Raw genomic sequence first — 20,920 nt, forward strand, 5'->3', positions numbered from 1 at the left:
GGGAAGCTGACGGGCAGGCACGCCACGGGCTCCTCCACGGTCCCTATGTTAGTGAGGGCTTTTGCCACGAGAAGTAAAAAGTCAATGTGATAATCCGAGTGCGGCTGCCCGTGGAATGAAGAATAAGGATCTTGCAAAGAGGCGTGTAGCAGCCGTGTCAGGATGGCCGAGTGGTCTAAGGCGCCAGACTCAAGGCTTAGTGTGCCTTCCTGGTTCGAGGATTGGGTGTTCTGGTCTCCGTATGGAGGCGTGGGTTCGAATCCCACTTCTGACACACATATTTTTGAAGTCAGTTTTTGTGTTGAGCGTAAAACACCGCGTTTAATGGTAACAATAAGCGCCTGAGGAAGCGTTTTACCGTACGCGATGAAATTACATTCCATCTCTTTCTCGATATAGCTAGCTAGCTTGAGATAGATATATAGATGCATGCATGATTAGTGCCTGTTTTTATAAAGAGAACATACATTCCTGGATGTATCACGTAAATCTCGGTTTGTGTATAATGTATGTATGTTGTCAATATGGATTGACTATAGCTATAGATATGGATATATTCCAGACAGTTTCTGTGACCCATTAAGGGACAGAATCAGAAACTGCTCTGCTTAGGTCAACGGGGCTCCAGTTGCGTGCAAGACAAGCCTGAGTGCCCAAATCTGCACAAATTATGACAGGATAAAATAAATAAAACTTGACGGATCAAGATGATACTTTTAAAATAAATGCTATAGAATAGGAACTGTGTGTTGAGTAGGACTGTGTAGAATCCTATAGAGTAGGACTGTGTAGCTGCATGGGGCGGGGGGGGGGGGGTCATTTTATGCTTGGGTATTTGAGGACCTACTATAAAGACTCTTTTCTTTATAGACTCTCCCGGCATGCACTACTTCTTCAGAGGCTGGCATCATCCGATCCAGTCGATTGCTCCTGACTGCTACCCTGTATTTTGTTTAACCGAATATAAATGCACAACGTGTTTGTGAATTAACAGAACCATACTCCTTGAGCGGGGGAGGGGGAGTCAGTGCCTTCAGATCTCATGGGCTTTTCATCGACGCCGAAGAACATGGTTAGCAATTAATGCAGTAACAATTCAAAGGGCAAAACCATGCATGGCTCAAAGCTGCACCGTAAACCGTGGAGCAGTGACGCTCAGAAACGGAGGATCGCGCTCAGAAAAATGGAAGCCAAGCAAGAACTCTTAGCTGAAGAGACGTGCTGGCAAGTCAGTAATGCTGCAAATGCAGTAAGGGGGTGCTTCCCGAGCATAGCACATTCAGATTCACGTGTGCACTGGGATCTGAGAGGAGGCGAATGCCCGTGCAATGCGAGCGGCAGATGAGAGTCCCAAGCGAGCAGCTGAGACGGCACCTAGAATAATGTGCATCGCTAGACACCTCGCTCCGTACCACGAGACACCCTCTCTGTGTTGCTGACGCTGCCCTGTGCCCTTACTGTAACGCTGTCCTAGCGCCACCTATTGAACTGCAATAGTGGGCGACTGCGGCTGCCCCATCTCAGCGGGCACCGCCCCGCTCAGCCCAGTGCCCTGCTCTCGCGCCTACACGGGACCATCACCCCGCCGGCTCCCTGGCCCCGCCGCTTAACCCACCGAACGGACTCCTCCCACTTCATCAAACAGCCAATCGAACGGCACCAGCTTGCCTCCTTGCGATTGGTTGATGGATGGCGGAGCTAGACCAATAGGAAATGAGCTTGAGCCAATCCGGCGAATGGAAAGTATCCTGTCAGTCTTGCTCGGCCAATAGAGCGATGCCTGAGGAGCGCCTCGGCCAATAGGCTGGGACTGCTGCCGGTGGAAGGAGCGGACATGGCGGCGCTGCGGGTGCTGATGATGTTGGTGGTGCTGATAGCCTGTGCGGGACCCTGGGTTACAGGGCAGAAGAGGAAGGAGGTGAAGGCCCTACACCGCCTGCAGGGCTAGGGAGAAACCAGCCCGGGATCCCGGGAGCTATAGGGGCAATAGTCTGCGCGGCTACCTTCCGCTGGGGGAGCCCAGCCATGCCCTTGGGCTGCCCAGCCTTGGAGAGCCGGCCCCTCCGCCTATGGGGTCCGCGTGGGGAGTCGGCCCCGCGCCTGTGGGATGCTGTGCGCGGGGAGGGGGGTAGCGTGGGCAGCCGGGCTCCCCACCTGTGAAGAGGTGATCTGTGGTTATCAGGAGGGAGGAATTGTTGACCTTCGTGGCTGCTACTAAGATGCTTTCAAGTTTTCGTGCAGACTGTTTTTATATGGGAAAATGACTGCACTAGTTGTGTGTGGGTTTGTCTGGATTAGCTAAAGAGAACGGAGCCTATGAACAGTATCAAGAATAGAGAAATCTTTGCAACTGCGAAGTTATTTTTGGGCCAAAGTAATGTTCTTCAGTTACAGGAAGTGATCGAAAACTAATCTATAATGTGATTTAAACCAGTATCCTTGTTTAGTATTACAAGGCAATATTAGGATCTGTTTTCTTGGTTCATTCATGCCTGATTATTGACTTTTGATGTGATTTTTTTAAAAAAATTTTTATTTATTTATTTTTTAAAAAATACTGAGTACTCAGAACTGCTATGAACATCGTTATAGTAAAGAACTGTGGACTACTCGACCTGACCACATAATGTGTCTTGCTTTATTTTGGATTTCAGTCATTTTGTTGAAATGTAATCATGATACTGTTAATGGTTTAGAGTATCAAAAGACATTACTCTGTTTAATGTTCAGTCTAGTTTTTAAATATGCATTTCTGATTTTATTTTTAGATGGTATTATCTGAAAAAGTTAGTCAGCTGATGGAGTGGGCCAGCAAAAGAGCCGTTATTCGAATGAATGGAGACAAGTTTCGTCGCCTTGTAAAGGCACCACCAAGAAATTACTCAGTGGTTGTGATGTTCACTGCTCTTCAGCCTCACAGACAATGTGTTGTGTGCAAGTATGAACTTAACCATTAAATTTAAGTTCTTTAGAATTGAATTATCTTGAAAAGTGCCATATGCTCTGTAGTGGATAAAAACTGTACCCTCCCACTTTGTAGTACCCTTTTGTTAAATTTGATCAGTTTCATGCAGAGTGGGAGAGAGCTACTCAGACATAATAAACTTTAATAGTATTTTTCTAGTTCAGTCTCTTACATATGCACATGTACAGATCATCTAAAGTCATATTACCTATATCTCTATCTCTGTGCTGCAATAGTTGCAGCTCTGCAATATGAAAAAGGGAAGTGTTACACAAATTTAATTGGCATTTTTGGGCAAATGTAGGGGTTAACATTAATCTTTTTGGTGAATGGCTAACAGTTTTTTAAAACTTGCTATTGGGCCTTGCAGTTTCAGATTTTGCTCATACCTAGAGTATTTAGTTACAGTTAAATGACATCAAATCCTGACTTCTGCTATTGCCCCTTTACATTGCTCCAAAAGCATAAAGGGACTCTAAAAATGGCTTTAATAGCTAGTTGGTGTAATCTCTGGGTCACCTCCATGTATAGAAGCATGTTAGGGGAAGAGGGCACACCCTGAATTCTGCTGCATTCTGATGATCCTCAGCTGTCACAATAGCACCTTGGAGCACAGGCAGCGAGGCACAACTTAAAACAACCTGAACATCAGCTTTGCATGTATCCTGCCTCCAGGTGGTGGGCACAGTACAGCTTGACCACACCAGAGGATCTGCCCCACGTCTTAAACAATGACAACAAACCCCCTCTTTGGTGTCCAATGCTGAAAAGAGTCTGAATGAACGGTGAAGTGTGGCATGTGTCTTGTTAGTTCCAAAACTCTTTTTAAGTTAAGATTTTAAATGGGGATGAGAGAGCTGCTATTTGCAGTGAGATGTTAGAGCTGGAAGGATGTTTACATGTCCCTCTGATGCAGTTACGTTTTGGACATATCCCTCATGCGTATAGCATCTGGTTTTGTGTGTTTGTTTCTGCAGGCAAGCTGATGAAGAATACCAGATTCTGGCAAACTCCTGGCGATACTCCAGTGCATTCACCAACAAGGTTTTTTTTGCCATGGTGGATTTTGATGAAGGTTCAGATGTATTTCAGATGGTAATATATATATATATATATATATATATATATACATATATATTTTAAAGTTATTTTTATTAGGCTGTTGGGGAAACTTTGGGGAGTGGTAAAGAGGTCTACAATACAAAAGATATTATGGTACAGTATTACCATAATGAGGGATGATGGCTAATGCTACAAAATAAAAATTGCACAGATTCTTTTAAAAAACACAACTACCCTCCAATCCATGAGAAATATGCAAGCTTGTTTGCTAATGGGACAGTAGCACTAATGGACCAAACTACTACTGCTAATATGTAGGGAACAGTGCTGAATAGGCGTGAGTGATGGACTGGATGACCTGATTAGATCTTTTGTGTCTAACTTCTATAATGCCATTCAATGTAATAATGGAATTATAATGATTTGTAAAATGCTGGAACTAATTTGCAAACTGATGAAAACATTTAAAAGATTTCTAACTCTAAACGGTGGGGGGAGAGAAAAGCTTTTAATTTCTTTTAAAGGTATTTTTAAGAAACTCAGGGTGTCTTATTTAAAGAAGTTTCAGAAAACTGATTTTTTTTTTTTAAACTGACTAAAAATGTCCATGTCCTTCTGAAAATCAGAAATGACACATTACAATGAATGCACAGTAAATTACTCTTCAAAATGTCTACTTACTATAATTTTTTTCTAAAAATAAAAGTCCATGTTATGGTCAAACAATCTGTGTTCTGTCTGTTAAGACACACAATTTCTTTTTGAAAGAAGTGCAAAATCATCAGAATAAACTAAAAATGTCACCCCTCATTGCATTTTTCCAAATTATTTGGAACCTATGCAGTTCAATCACACAAGTTATTCAGAATAGTAGTTTCAGTTTATGCCCCCTGAGTTTCATGCTCAAGCTACTCCAAGGGGAAATCAGATTTTGTAGTTGATTTGTCTAGCTTTGGGTACTGTGATTATTTCAGTGTAAAGCATAATTCAGTCCACGGCCACTGAAAGGTTTACATGTCCTGTCTAAGGTTTGGGTTCATGATGAAGCCTTGCTTTGGATGTTTTACATAGGTCTTCTATGACTGAAAGAGCTGCTTCACTATAGGAATATGCTGGAACGCATTAAAGGAAGGCTTATCAATATTCATTAAAATATGTGATTGTCTTTTGATGCCAATGCATGTGTTTCTAGACACTACTATGTAGATTTTTTTTACAGATATACTTGTACTTGTATACTTGTATATAAAGACTCAAAAAACTTCCTGTATGAGCAAGGGCAAGAATAGCATTTTACCATGTAAACAACTCTCAGAGGCTTTATCTCACTTATCAGCAGATTTCAGGTACATACATTAACTGTCTAACCTTCTTTGAGTTCTTTGCCAACTATGAACATGAGTACTGAAGACATGAGACTATTGATTATATTAGAGAATAACAATGCTGTGTTAAACCTAATGGAAGAATAACCAGTCTCAAATTGCCTTCTGAGAGGTGAATTATTGCTAGCATTCGGTGTCAAATAATTGTGAGTGTCTCAGGACATTTCTGAATACTAAAGAGAGAAGAAACTATGGAGCATCCAGAAAAAATGTGCCAGACTACTGTAGTATATACATAATTTTTTTTGTCATGGAGTTGTGCATATTAGAGACCATTTTATGAGAAAGAAACATTCAAGCTACAATACTGTTTTTCACTGACATACCCATGAGATCTATTTTATGAATAGCCCTTCTGTTTAATTACATGCATAAACTACATTACAAAACATGAATGAATAACTTGCGATAAAATAAGAAAAGTTTAAATGGCTAAACAATTTAATTTAAATTTTAATGCTTCGCTTCTACTTTTATTGATTATTTTTAATGCAGCTAAACATGAATTCAGCTCCAACCTTCATTAACTTTCCAGCGAAAGGGAAACCTAAAAGGGGTGACACATATGAGCTGCAAGTGCGAGGTTTTGCAGCTGAGCAGCTTGCTCGCTGGATAGCTGATAGGACTGATGTCAATGTAAGTACAGATGGACTTTTATTTCCTTACTATGATGTAACTCTAACTGTGGAGAGTCTGCTTGCCAGATATACAATATGGTTAAGGAAATCTATTCTACTTGGCTACTCAGTAACACTATTCTAAGCAGGTCTTGGGCCCAAGTATGTCTAGCTGAGTTTTATAGATGAAATATCTTTTAAAAGCAGGTAACTTTTGTTACATACCACATCATAATATTTTACTTTTTTTTTTTTTAATGCCCTCTATCTAGAATGATTCCAAATCACTTTACAAATTGATATGGATTTACCCACCAGTAAAAGCATCCACCTCTATGGAAATAAAGCTGTTCTGTTATTATCACAGGCAGAATATTAAATTTGGCCTAAGACATTTTGCTTCACAGTATGTATTATTGACATAAAAGAAAAAAAGCATTAATATCTGAACTACAGTTAGGATTATTAAAGAAATATTAAGTTGCTGTGTTGTGTACACTTGTATGGTTTTGTTTCTCCAGATTAGTCATGTTCTTTGAAAAAAAAAATTTTTATATAAACTTTTGTGCTTGCATAGATTCGAGTAATAAGACCTCCAAATTATGCTGGTCCCTTGATGTTGGGTCTGTTGCTGGCTGTCATTGGTGGCCTTGTGTACTTACGGAGAAGCAATCTGGATTTTCTGTATAACAAAACTGGCTGGGCTTTTGCTGCTTTGGTAAGCAAATTTCGTTTCCTTTTTTTTTTTCTTTTTTTTTTTTTTTTAAACTCCTCTGTTTCAACTTGATCCAGATAGAATTTAAAGGGAAGGAAATATTGCATTCACTTTGTTACTTTTCCTGTGTGGAAAACTATTTAGTGGTGAAATAACTTACCTTTTTACTTCAACTGGGCTTATGAACCAGATTCTCCCACTGACCTCAGTGTAAGCTGAAAAAGAGAAATTTAGGACAGCATTTTTAACCAAACATCTGAAGAGAGACCACCTGCTATGTTTCTCCACTCACATTTTTATAGTGTGAATTTTATTTAAAATAAGTTTTTACCCAGTTTATACTTAGGATCTGATTATCCCAGGTCTACTCCAGTAAAACTCATTTTTCACAATATTATAATACAGGTTTTAGACTCAGACATTTGCTACTTGCCTCTGGAATTGCAGTTCAAAGTCCTAAGTACTGGTGCTGGATTTATAAAAAAGGCTGAATAATTTTATGACCAGCCATGTTTGAAGTTATTCAAGATACAGCAATCAAATGTTATATGTCAGGGCATATGTTAATAGCATACAAGGGATAGGAAAGAATGTTTTTCCCTGCTGTATGGCTTTGTGTGTGATTTTATTTGCTGTTAGTTGATACCAGATTTGATGGGACGGACAGTGGTCTGATCTAGTCTGGCAAATCCTATGTTTCTTGAAATGTGAGCATATTGCTCTAAGAAGAGAGGACATCTTGGCTATATTGTAGTACACTGTAAATCAGCAGTTCCCAAGCACTTTCCTTGCATGACCCCATTTTCAGATGTGTTGTTTCCCACTACACCAAACAACATGGATGTTGCCGTTTAAAAATGGTGTCCTCCCTGCAGTGTGACCTCACATGCACTGTACATGCAAAGTCATGCTGCAAGGAGGATGCCATTTTGCTTTACAAAACGGCATCCTCTGGACTGCATGACCTTACACACAAAAAGTGCATGCGAGGTCATGCTTCATGGAGGGCGCTGTTTTGTAGAGCAAAATAGCTTCACCCGTGTGATGTGACCTCATGCATAGGGTGCGTGTGAGGTCACAAGCGCGGAGGAGGCCATTTTGTAAAATGGAGTCCTCTGCACTCTCGGGATTTCCGTGACCCCCTCTGCTGATGAAGCAATCCCACTTGGGATCATGACCCACAGTTTGGGAACTGCTGCTGTAAAGAATCTTTTGATCATAATGGCAAAATCCAGAAGTACTGGGACCAAGAGTGCAGTGTAATGCAGATTATGTTACTACAGTAGGGACCAAGAGTGCAGTGTAATGCAGATTATGTAAAATAGTAATATAGATACTGTAGTAATATAAAGGGTTTTTTATGCCACAGACTTTCAGGTTTAAATGTAGATGATTTTTGAAAGATGAGATTTCTCAAATAATTCTGGAAGGAGAAGTCTGTCCTTTTGGCTAGAGTGAAGATGTGGTTCATCTAGCTTTCCTTCTTGGTTGTCAGGTAGTACTACTTGATTACAGGCTTTTCAGTTCAACTTGTGTTGCTATTGATAAGAATTACCAATAATGGATGCTGTGCTATGCATAGTATAATGAGATATCAAAATCTGTATATTCTTGACTGAGGTGAATTATAAAGAAGAAAACTGAAAGATGTATGAGGTCCATACTGATTTGTCTTCAGTTGTTCCTTTCTTCCCTTTTAGTGTTTTGTGCTAGCAATGACATCCGGCCAAATGTGGAACCACATCAGAGGGCCACCATATGCTCATAAGAATCCCCATACAGGACAAGTGGTAAGTCTTTATCTTTGTAGGATTACAGTGAAAAAGATCGATGTTAAAAAACACAAAATCCAAGACGGGAGTTTTGTTTCTGAATTTTTGCTTCCTGAGTCAGCAAGGGTAGAAATACTATAGAAGGAGCTCTAGAGCGGTCAGTGGGGCAAATTTAAGGAGTTTAGAAAGAATCCTCTGCCAGAAGTAAAGGAATCATGAAAGAAGGGGCTTTAGGGGTAAGTTGTGTGTGAACAGGAAGATCCCCAGGGCTCCAGCAAGGAATTAGAGGGACCCACATCTGGTCCTATCACTTGGCTAAGCAGGAAGAGGAAACATGACCTTCGTGCTATGAATTGTGATTAATATTTTGAATGTTATAACAAAGCAATGAAGTCAGAATTTGCAAATCAAGTTTATTATGTAATTGTTAGTAGTTACAGAACAGAGCACATACGATGGTTTGTATTGGGTGGTTAAAATTTCATTACAACCAGATGACTATTTGCTCTAGTGCCTTATAATTTAGCGTCAGTTCCACAAGAATGGTGGTATTAATTCTATGATCCAAGGACAAAGGCTGCTTGATGTCTGATTCATTTGAAGTGTTTTGTCTTTTGAAGCCACTTCTCTTGTGTGCAATAAAATACATAAAAATAAAACTAGAAATGTGGTCACTAATTAGACTAAGAATGAGCATTTTGACCAGCCAGGTGGCATACCTTGCTTAACTCTGATGATAAATCACTCTAATTCTTGAGTAGATTGCATTTAATAGCTAAAGTTAAAAAGGGAATGGTCTAGACCAGTGTTTCTCAACCTTTTTGATATCAGGGACTGGCTTGCTGCCTTCCTAAGCTGTGTATAAGCTGTGTCAGGGAGATCTCAGGGACTGGCACCAGTCCATGGACAAAACACTTGTCTAGACAGCATTCTGTATTTGGAGCAGGGAACACCAACTCATAAAAGGGAACTACATTGTATATAGTTCCATTTTTTTAGACACTGAGGGAATTCTTAGTTTCAGGTGTCCTGCCCTTTAAAAGGAAGCTTTTGTTGCTGTAGGGATATCAAAAGTTAAGTGAAGGTAAAAATAATAATTTAGGATAGATCAGTATTAATTATCATGTTATAGGTTTGATGAGTCAGAAATGCTACATGTTTTATTTTCTACGTCCAAACTTGGAGGTACATTTTGGAGTCATTTTGCTAACCACTTCCTTCTATAATATATTCTTGTTACTAATCTATTTTAGAAGAAGTGCAACAGTTGCATGTCCGTTTAAGCTTTGGAGGTACATTATTTTAACAGAATTGGCTTTTTAAAAAAAATCTACTCTTTCATCTCAGGCCCATCCTTCTTTTTAGTCTAGCCTCCATACATTTTCATTCCATCTGTCATTTCCTGCTCTACTCTGTCACTTCCATACCCATATCTTGAAGAATGAAACTAGACCTCTCCAGGCAGTGGGAGAAGTGACAGCAGTTGGACTTTTAAGCAGCTTTGTTCCGTTGCTTTCATGTTCTCTTGGTTAAGCAGTTCTATTGCCTCCCAGAACTTGGCCTTCCTTTTTTATTTTATTTTTTTTAAACATGTACAACTGCCCTTCTGTCTTCACCTCCCCCACGCACCCAATAATTAGTATGTGAAACCATTATTTCTATTTGTATGTATTCAGGCATGCTTTTGTTCTCTTCGTTGACGCTTTACTAAACTCTTATAAGAATGTAATCCTGTGACTTTTTAATAAGTTATATTAGACTGTGCTGACTGCTTCAGTTCTGCCTTGCATATCAGATACATTAGGCAAGATGCTCCTGAAGTGCTTCCCAGTTGTACTGGGCATGTGCCATCTTTTGAGATGCTTGTGCCCCAGATATTGACACTGAAATGAATGCTCTTCACTTTCAATTAACCTGTGAATAATATGTGAAATTATTCCTTCAGCACATCCTGATCTTTAACTAGACAGACACATAAGCTTTCAAGCCATATGTTCCTTTTTAATTCTCTGTGCATTATAAAGTATTGCTGAGCTGCCTGTCAAAAATATTATTGTGCTTGGATCTAACATAACTCCACAAATGCAAAGCTTTCCATATGTAATTGACTAATAGTAAAATTTTATCTTCCATATACTCTAAGCTGTTTGTTAACCTATTCAGTCTGCAACCTTCTTTAAAAAAAAAAAACCAAAAAAAAACCCCTCCAATATTTTATTTTATGTCTAAGCCACATAGAGTGAAAATAATTTTCATTTTAAATGTTTTTCTTATCAGCATTTCCTATGTTTTGCAATTGCTTGCTGTTTATCTTGTTCTCAAGGGCACATGTGGAAGATATTTTTTTCAACATAATTAAAATAATCCTTTTGTTTAGATTTTAGCTTTACTCTTCATTCTGTTCTTAACTTTTCCCATTGGTAACTCTCTTTTGGTTTCTTTCTTTTCCCTCTCTTTATCCTGGGAAGATCTTAAGCGCTTGATTCTGGGGCCCAGCATGTACGGCCCACAAGGTGCTGGAGGAGAATTCTCGTCGCGTAGGGGTGTGATGTATACGAGCTTATGCTACTCATCCTCAGCAGTACCCAGCATACAGGGAGAGGCAAAGAACTAATCGTGGAGGTGGAGAGGCAGGGGCAGGAGAAGGCATGCTTGCAGTACTCTGCAGTGTATTAAAGGGAATCTGGGCTGCAGGGCAGGTCAGGTAACACTTCTCTAAATTAAAAGAGCCCTGTGGGCTATGCTCTACCATGCACTTAAAGAATGGTTTTGGCCCTGCAGCAGCCCAAAATCTGGATGGTGTGATGGTGGCGCATAATGCCACCTTTGTCCCCAGTGCTCCTTGGACACCTATTCTGTGCTCCATTCCTGAAAGAGAGGGAGCACAGAATCTAGCCCCAGGTTTTATATCTGTTACTAATTATTTTAAAAACTCTGCTCCAAAGTTTTTCTTAATTGAATTTTGTCTTTTACAGAACTATATCCATGGAAGCAGCCAAGCCCAGTTTGTGGCTGAAACACACATCGTTCTACTGTTTAGTATCCTTCATAGTGAAATATATATATATCTCATGGCAATTTAATTTTCTGCCGGACCTGTGCCTTCTCTACAAGAGTATTTTTTTTTGAGATTCAAACCTGTCACATAATACTGATACTGGTGACCAAAACCTTGCAGTGCCTTTACAATATGCCAACAGACAAGCTTTTCTTATATGAACAATGTGTCCGTTCAACAGGATTAGGTTACTGTCATTCTCTTCTCCCTTTTCTTTCTCCTGACACTCAGTATGTCCTTAAATGAAGCTGTGGACAACTGCATTCTTTGAGACAGCTTGTGTTTGTGTCTGGCATAGGTAGGTGAGAGCAGAACTAACCATTCTTTCTCTCTCTGTTGGTGGATTCTTTCCTCTGTACTAAGATCTTCTTTTCAATGAAATCCTATAGATGCTTAGTTCATAGACCACTGCACACTAAGTTCTCTTTCTATTATTTTAACCTTAGCTATTATGCTAATATTTCACACCTTTTATTTTCTTGTCTTGGCAGAGTAAACTTACAGGGTTTGTTATCACTGCTTTCACCTATGTTTTTAAAGTTTTTCCTGTGAACAAGAGAAATATCTTCCAATTCAGCTTCACTCCTATTTTTTCTCAGTTCAGACGTACAATTTTTTTCTTTCCACTGTCGGTAACTTTAGTTGTCCTTGGCTCTGAACTTTCCTCCTCATGCATTTTTTGTGTTTCTGTAAACCCACCTATCTCTACCTCCATATCACCTTTGTATGCCACTGCTTTATATCCTTACTGAAATCTTTGTCCAGGTGTTCATCTCCTCATCTTTTCTACAGCAACAATTTTCTCTACAGTCTCAAAGTCCCAGCTCCCCAGATACCACTGCATGCATTTTCAAAGAACAGAGAGCAGCAAATATACCATAATAATATCGTTAGTGCACTGGCTTCCCCATCTATTGGATCATTTCAAGATCTAGTACAAAATTATCTTCCCTTTTCCTTTAACCTCTCCATAATATACTGCAGCCCATCGCATAGTATTTTCCTTTCACATAGTAAGGTCACTTGTGCGTGAGCCTCTCTATTACAGCTGTTGCCATCTGAAGTAGACTTTCCAGTGTGTCTCCACCTCAAGCTCTCTTCTCATCTGAAAATGCACTCTACCTTTTTCCTATTCCCCACTCTTCCTTTCCTTTTCATTGTTTAATTCTGTTAAGCATTTTGGGGGTACACTTTATATAAATGATACCAAAACAGAGAATCACATTAACTTTCTCATTGTTTCACACTCCTGTTTCCCCCCCCAGTTTAAAAACAAAAACCTACAGTTGATCTTGTAATTCTCAACTGGTATTTGGTTTTGTCAAAATGGGTCTCGTGTGAATTTTTTTTTCTTCCCACCAGAATCTTTTTATTTTTGTCTTTTTGTCTCTTCACAATAATTCGGTGTAGCCACAATATAACTTGTCAGTTCAGGTGTCTGAAGAAATTAATGTTAAGTTTGATACAAAGCACCAGGAATCTTTAACTGCACTTTTGATTTATTCTAGTTGTTTTAAGTTGGTGGTAAAATGTTGTGACTCTGTGTGTGCATGAGAGAGTATATGTAAGAGATTCAGTGAATATCTATTAACATGTATGTGCAAGGGATCAGGTAGTCAGCAGTTAACTGTTTTGAAAGGGTGCATTTATTGAACAGCGTGGAGATACTTTTTAGGCAAAAGTGTTGCCATATACACCAGTTGTGGGGCAGGGGGAATTTATCTTTGCTTTTTTAGCTATTATTCTACTCTGTTGGTTTTGAATCTAGTCAAATTCCATCTATCAAGAGCTGTGAGGCAGATCGCAATGTTTTAAAAAAAATAAAAAATAAAAAATTGAGAGCTTTTAAGTGTTCTCATTTTGCATGTCTGTGTCTCCACTCCCCCATGTACTTACCAAATTTTCTATTCCTTAAAGTTCTTCAAAAAACCCATAAGTTAGTAGAATCATTTTCATAATTAAATCATTTTTAATGCAACTTCACTCACTGAAGAGTCATTTCAACTGGAATTGAAGGGTCTATATTGCTCCCATTGAAGTCAGTGATAAAAACCTTTTCTTTTTCAGTGGGTGCAGGATTAGGCCTGAAATGTGCACATTACAATACAATTGAACAGTGTAGGGCTTGCATTCTGTTTTACTGTGTATAGCGTTTCACTGTATCAGAGTTCGTTATGGTCAAATACAGCATAGCCATTTTATAAAGTTTGACCTTAATTTTAGCAATGTTTTTACTGGTGAATAATAGTTCAAACTGAGAAAGAGAAAAGGTTCATCTTTGCTGTTTGTGCCTGGTATAGTCAGTCAAATTAAGCAAAAACTAGAAAATATGTTAACTATCTTCTTGTCAGGCCAGCAGAAGTTAAATAACATGGACAAGCTTTTGTGAATCACTTCTCATTGGGAGTGGGAAAGTGAACAAGGAAGAGTAATAAGAATTAGTGGCAAAGTCTTAATTGATACCACCCTCTTCCTGAGGAAAATTGCTATTTGTTGCAAGCTTGCTTAGTCTAATTATGATTTGTATCTAGTGCAGTTAAACAAATCACTGACATTTGCCTGGTTTTTGCTCTTCTATGTTTCCTGGAATAATATTACCAATTACTGCAGGCTAGTTGTCATTTTTCTACAGTCTCTGGCTTGGCTGAGGAATCTTTAATCTTTCTAAGAAGCATTGTATGCACCAGGTATGTGATGAGGATTGAATGGATTTAATAAATTTAAAAATAAGTACATTGTGTCTCTGTCAATTTAGCCTTAATCAGCTTTTGCAGATGGTGGTGTTACTTTAGGAATGGTACTCCTGCATGAAGCTGCTACTTCTGATATGGATGTGGGGAAAAGAAAAAGTAAGTATTACTTCTATGCATTTTGTTGCTTAATTAAAAGTTTTAATCTCCATCAAGGGAAGATGCATTCAGGAAATGTCTATTATGGTGGTTCACTGCAGTGCTGGCATGCTTAGTTCTTTTCAAGGTGTTTAGGCTTTCTGCTCTTAATTCTTCATTCAGTGTTGAAATCTGTCAAAACAATAACATTCAAAGTTATTTCATATTCTATCCTTTATTCATACAATTGTTCGAGTGGGCTTGGAGCACAAAGGAGAGAAACAAGATAGTGCTGACCTATTGTCTCGTTTCTCTCTGAGAGTACTAAAAAAAAAAAAAAAAAAAAAGATCCACTATTAAACTCATAACTGAAGGATGAGCACTAGGATAGCTCTAGATTTTCTGTCAAATATATATTTGATTTTATAAGATGACCTTTAACTAAAAATTCAGATAAGGTGTCAGGTATTTCACCAGCCAAGGAATGGAAATAAAGCTCCAGGCCTTAGTTCTTTTAAAGCCCTTTCTTCAGGGTTGGCTTTGTTTGTTTCTTTTATTATGCATAAATGATCATGAAACAGAGCAAATCAGCTGGAAAACACTGGGCAATAATTCCTCAGAGGCTTTCCCTGCTTTAATCAGCCAGGTGGGGAGAAGACACAACTTTCTTCTCGGACTCACCTTCTCCTTCCTTTATACTTCACTCTGAATAGCCATGTGACAGGCAGGACCTGTTAATCCTTTACACACTGTGATGCCTTTACCTTGTCACATTTCACCAGTCTATTTTAGCATATGCATATACACCTCAGGTAACTGGTTCGTGTAATGCAGAAGACTAATGTTCTTTCAGTCTGTTGTCTAAATAGTGTGGTTTACAGTTTATTGATCCAATAGACTGTGGAACTTATAGTTTATTGCAGAGGTTCTCAAACACTTATTTGTGGGTTGCTTCTTAAAGGGACACTGTCACCTTCAGGTTTTTTAAAGTGCTTGTATGTGGTCTATGTTGAAATGTGTTGTCTGTTTTATATTTTATAAAAATGTTTTGCACCTTTCCTTCTCCCCTGATCATGAGAGTTGAATGAGAAAAATATAAGCTGACCCAACAACAACCTTCTCTATTATAATGTGCAAGAATTCTTGTTTAGCTGTGCACTAGCTCCTCTCATTTATTTGCAACTGTTAACTCTGTTCAAACTCCCCCTGCACACGGGAGCAGGGAGTTATTGACACCAGCCTTTGGCTCCTTTACCCCTGCTACTTCCCAACCTAGGGATGGAATTACCTTCCTCTACTCTGCTGTTCCACAACACATGTGAGTGAGAGAAAGAGAACTGCTTTCCTCTACCCAATTGAACTGTTCTGCATTGTATACCGTGCAAGAGGTGAACTTTCTGTTTCTACAGAAGAATTTGGAGGAGCTTAGTGAGGTGCAGGAGGGGGGGGGAAACGGCATTCTGGGATAAATGGACTTTTATAAGTACTATGCAGTATTTGTTAATTAAAAGAGAAGGAGGGACTTGCTTTTCTATATTGGACCTGTATTATCAATATAGGATGTGTCACGCTGTCTGGAATAGCTCATGACCATGAGTACTAACCTCAGAGCAGACTGTGAAAAACGGAGCAGAGACCCCAAACTAGTTGTATGTTCTATAATTAGACTTCACCAACCCAGTAACAAGTGTGAACTCCCAAAACACTAACCAGTCTTACCATACAGTCACAGACAGTCCCCTTTGGCATTCCAGTCTATCTTACCATCCAGGCAAGCTGGACTTAGTGATAGGTGGCTGCTATTCACCAAAGATTACAAAATATTCAGGTTACTCCCAAAACCAAAGGACTAGTCACCTACCCAGGTCAATTTGTACGTTATATCTCATATCAAAGACTATGCTTGTAGCCAATCCTATAGCAAACTTTAGTAAAGGATTTATTAAGTAAGAGGGGAAATGACAGTTATTACAGGGTTAGAGCAAGCAAACACGTAAAAAAATGAGTTACAGGTGACAGTTATAGTAATCTGTCAGCTCTGAATGTCTTTTAGGACTAACCCAGGTTGACCGTGGGGATCTCTGCTTCTGTTTCATGGCTCTTGCCCTGTGAGAGTCCAAACAGCAAAAGAGATGAAAAAATGTTGTCAGCTATTTTTATTTCCTTCTTCAGAATTCAAGCTGATGGACTGAGCCCTTCTGTACCTACCCTGTAAGGGGCAATTAACAACATCTTTGTATTGTGCTGTCCCAACTAAATGGCCCATTTAGTTTTGATAGGCCTTCTTGATGGACAGGAGACAATCCCTCCTTACTGGGTTCACCATTTCAGAACAATTTTTTTTTTTTTTTTTTACAGCTAAAGCAGAAACTCAAATACTACTTTAACATGTGATAAAGATATTATAAGTGAGATTAATGCATGCAGTAATTTACAAGCATTTAGTAAAATCTAAACACCTAAGTTCAGTACCCATCTAAATCATACTAAATCACTGGTGAAACAGACTGGTTTCCAGCAGTGAATTTGTCAGTGCTCAGCTGAGGCCTAAAGCTTTGGCAAGAGCTGGCACCTGGTCTGTCAGTGTTGCAGGATGGGATTTTTCAAAGGGATTCAGCAAGTGCCTAAATTTGCTCTTGTTGACAGCTGCAGTAAAGTTCTCATTGATTCCAGCAGGTGCAGATTTAGCTGTTATTGAGCATTTTTAAAACTTCACTCAAAGTGGAGTTTTCAGGTTGGATTTATCTGTACCCTATTGCTTGTTTACAGTAATGTGTGTAGCTGGTGTTGGCCTGGTGGTATTATTCTTCAGCTGGCTACTCTCTGTCTTCAGATCTAAATATCATGGCTATCCATACAGGTATGGCTTTTTTGCTGTTTAAGTTGTGCTCTAATACATAGGTGTTGATGTAGCTATATGGTATTGCTTAGAGAGAATTATAATAAATAAAGGTACAGCGACTTAAAGCATTGAGATTTTATAACAACATGGGATGCTACTTTAACGATTTACAGTTTAACTAAAAATGAATGAACAGTTACCTTACATCCATTCTGATTGAGCTTTCTCCTCCCAATTTTTTTTTTTTTTTTTTTTTAAACAAAAGTAAGAAAAAAAGGGGGGGTGGCTACAAAAAACAATCCTTTGCCTAAAGTCCACTTCAGTAGAAAAATGGAAAATAAACTGTCCTGAAAATGCTCTTTATTTTTTGGTGAAACCAGAGGCATAAAAGCTAGTTGATTGCAGTAATGATCAGAAACTTTTGATGGCCATTATTTTCTCTTTCCTGTTCAAAACAAAATAAAAAGCACTATGGGTACTTTTTAATAATCTGACAGGTATAGAGTAAACAACCTAAACATTACTTAGTATAAAACATCTTTAATGCCACACTGTCATTACTCACCATAATTTTAGTAATAGGAGTGAAGCTTTTGATATCCTTAAAGCTTTTTTCCTAGATTTTTTCCAGATCACCTTTTTCTTAATTGTTATCCCATTAGAGATGAGATTTTTCAAAGCTGCTTAAGGGATTTGGAACCCAAATTCTACCTAGAGTTCTAAATTTCTTGGGTTGAGATTGTCAAAGCTGCCTATGTCTATGCATTTGTTTTATGGAGAATCTACACTTCTAGAATCGTACACTTTTTTGGGAGCTAACCAGTAGTCCTAACCAGTAGGATTCTATCTACCACCAGATTTTGATTTTTAAGTATTTATCCTTTTGGGGGAAAACTTTTAAAGGTACAAGTGTGAGATAGGAAGCCATCTCCCGTTGACCTCCTCTTCTGTTGCTAGTTTATGATATACCCAGAAGACTTGTTCTTGCTTCCATAGGCTGATATTTTCATTTCTCCCTGCCAGGGCAATTGTTCTTTCCAAAAAAAAATAAAAATAAAAATCTATTAAATATTATTATTAAATATCTATTATAATGTGTTTGGAACTAATGAGGGCTTGCTTCTAGAGCAATGGACAGAGTTGGATTACTGCTCTTTCTACTGAATGATGTGGAAGGAAACTCTCAAAATCCCCGTTTTCAGCTTTCAACTCTCCTACCATCAATAACCTTATGTAGGTTAACCAGCTTTGTAGCCTAGGAGGACTGGATGTGGTTCCCTCCAGAGCCATTCAATTTAACTTTTGAGTTACTAGACAATTTGCTGTAAAGTGACTTCTCCCCAACTACTTCCATGTCAGCTGTACCATACCCGCTTCATGTCTTCTTACATTCTCCCATAAGCCCCTAATCATTCTGAATGAAACTAGAAACTAGAAAATTTAATGAATTATTTCTTTCTTTGATTGTGTGTTGGGTTTTATTTTGGTTTTTTTTAAATAGCCTGTGTTTTTGTTTGCAGTTTCCTGATGAGTTAAAGGATTCCAGAGGCTGAGAGCATTTGAAAGGTGTCAACTCTGAAATTGTGTGTAATGGAACTGAAGAGCTAAATGCGTATGGTTCATGCTACCTCTCTTTAGAGCAAATGAGATAGTTAAACACTGAACCAAAGAAGATATGTAGTGCCTTACTATGACAAGCAGTTTGCTCTGAAAGTCACATGGAGTATTAAGATTAAATCTTTTTTCATAAGCTTTACATCATGTTAAACCTTTTTACTTTAAACCTAGTGGAATTCAAAACTTCGATTATGGAGTACTAGTGTTTCTTTGAATTAACTAGAAACCATACTTACATTCAGTTTGATAATCTTTTTGCCTCATTTTGTTTCCTGCTCCCCCAAAGGTGTGGGGGGGTATGTAATTTTAGGTTTTTTTAATTGGTTTCTGTTTCCTGTCCACCTGTTGCTGCTCTCTGGCATTTTCCTTTCCCTTTCTCCATAACTCTGATGCCTGGGTCAGACCCTTTAATGAATGAGAGAGCCAAATGCAACATGTTCCAGAAAAAAGGAAGAGGTTTTCAGGTACATGCTCCAACTTCTAGTGGCAAATGTGCAGTTCCTCAGCTTGAGTCTCTTGTACTTAACTGCAATGCAGTGCATCTGGTTCCTCCACAGAGTAAGGGAAAGTTATCAACATATAGCACTGGTGACTGTATGTGGAATCTTGAATTAAATTGTCTAGAATGACTGACTTAATATTGAGGTTTTTCTCCTCAATGCTCAACACTCCCCACCACCAAAAAGATACTGATGTATTTTTTAATAAAATGATCATAATTTGTTGCAGTCTCAGCTATCCTGAGCTGTCTGGTAGATTTGGGTAATCCCCCTTCTTCTGTTTTGAACACATTGCCCTGTTATTAATTGGCCAATGAGAACCCTCTTTGACTGCCTGACACTGAAACTCCCCTGTATGCTATAAATGCTGGCACAGTGAGTCCAGTCTGCATAGCCCAAAGTCAGGAATGTTCTTAACCTTTTTTTTCCTTCTAAATAGTTGATTCTGAAAAATTATAATAGCCAGTTGCAACTGTTAAAGCAGAGGGGATCCCAAATGTGGTTTAAAAATAACATTCTCAGAATCCTGCCAAACCACCAGACTTGTCAGCACTTTCAGTCACTATCACTTGGAACTGTGACTTTCCATCTCCTTTAACTTGTTCTAGTTTCCTTCAGCCTTACTTACTAGGGAGATTGGGGGTGGCAGTGTATGGGTATGATTTTAGGATAAACATTACTATCCCAGTGAAGACTTTTAGTCTTATAGTTTCCCTTCCTGCTTTATTTTCTGCTCTTATTTCCTCTAACAAGCATAGTGTGCCACTGAGACCCTTCTCCTCCATCCCATGCCTCAGCCCAAATAGATTTAAAAATGGGACATGTCTAGGAATTCTAGCACCTGTACTAGTGGAAACTCTTGCAGCTTGTCTAGATATTACTACCTCCTGCAGGGCAGAACAAATGCCTGGAGGTAGCCTATCATGAAGGATGATATAAATAAATAATTTCTCATGTCCTGTCTTCTTCCCTGTCCCAAGAGGGCAAATGGATGGGGAAGTTTACTTTAGACTGAAGAGTTCATGAGAAATAACTACTTCATTTAAACTAGAATGTTACTGTTATGCAAGTTCGCTAAGTTAACTTACATCTCAAGTGCCTTAACTACACTAATTTAGTCTTTTGGTAATGGTTCAGTTTAAATATTGAGATACATTTTTGTACAGCTCAGAATGATGAGCCTAAGTGGCACAGATAATCACATGATTGACTGGATTTTGGACAACTTTCAATAAAATGTTTCACAGTCTGATGCATGTTCTTGTGTTGAATTTTAACATATATTATAAAAGTCTACTCATAAAATAGAAAATTGCAATTCTTTTTGAAAATGAAGTTCATTTTTCTCATTTCAGTACATTGACTTAATAGACTACTTGTCAGCAGTACCAGATAAATTGGCTGGGGTCTACTAGACTAGGAAGGAAAATAGTCCCAAAATACATCAGTGTTAGGAGAAAAATACTCTTCTGTCTAGGTAATTCCATTATGGTCATATGGATTTTCTGGTACCCTCCTTCTGAAGCATCTGGCCACTGTCCTGAGATATGATATTAGGC

General features: G+C 38.7%; 1 protein-coding gene and 1 non-coding gene across 2 annotated transcripts; both read left to right on the top strand.

The window, feature by feature from the left end:
- The first annotated feature begins 156 nt into the window (after positions 1-156).
- TRNAL-CAA (transfer RNA leucine (anticodon CAA)) lies at positions 157-274 on the top strand. The gene is made up of 2 exons: positions 157-194; positions 229-274. It is a non-coding gene; the product is annotated as a tRNA-Leu (tRNA).
- Positions 275-1,811: 1,537 nt separating this feature from the next.
- Positions 1,812-20,613, top strand: MAGT1 (magnesium transporter 1). The gene is made up of 10 exons (XM_067548250.1): positions 1,812-1,918; positions 2,769-2,938; positions 3,943-4,060; positions 5,908-6,048; positions 6,607-6,747; positions 8,445-8,534; positions 11,492-11,555; positions 14,349-14,423; positions 17,172-17,262; positions 18,765-20,613. Exons 1-10 carry the CDS (start codon positions 1,835-1,837, stop codon positions 18,778-18,780), a joined length of 990 nt encoding a protein of 329 aa, XP_067404351.1. The 5' UTR covers positions 1,812-1,834; the 3' UTR covers positions 18,781-20,613.
- Positions 20,614-20,920: the final 307 nt, after the last annotated feature.

Source organism: Emydura macquarii, unplaced genomic scaffold (genome assembly GCF_026122565.2).
Source record: "Emydura macquarii macquarii isolate MOO-44397 ecotype Brisbane River unplaced genomic scaffold, CSIRO-AGI_Emac_v2 contig_1253, whole genome shotgun sequence".
NCBI lineage: Eukaryota > Metazoa > Chordata > Testudines > Chelidae > Emydura > Emydura macquarii.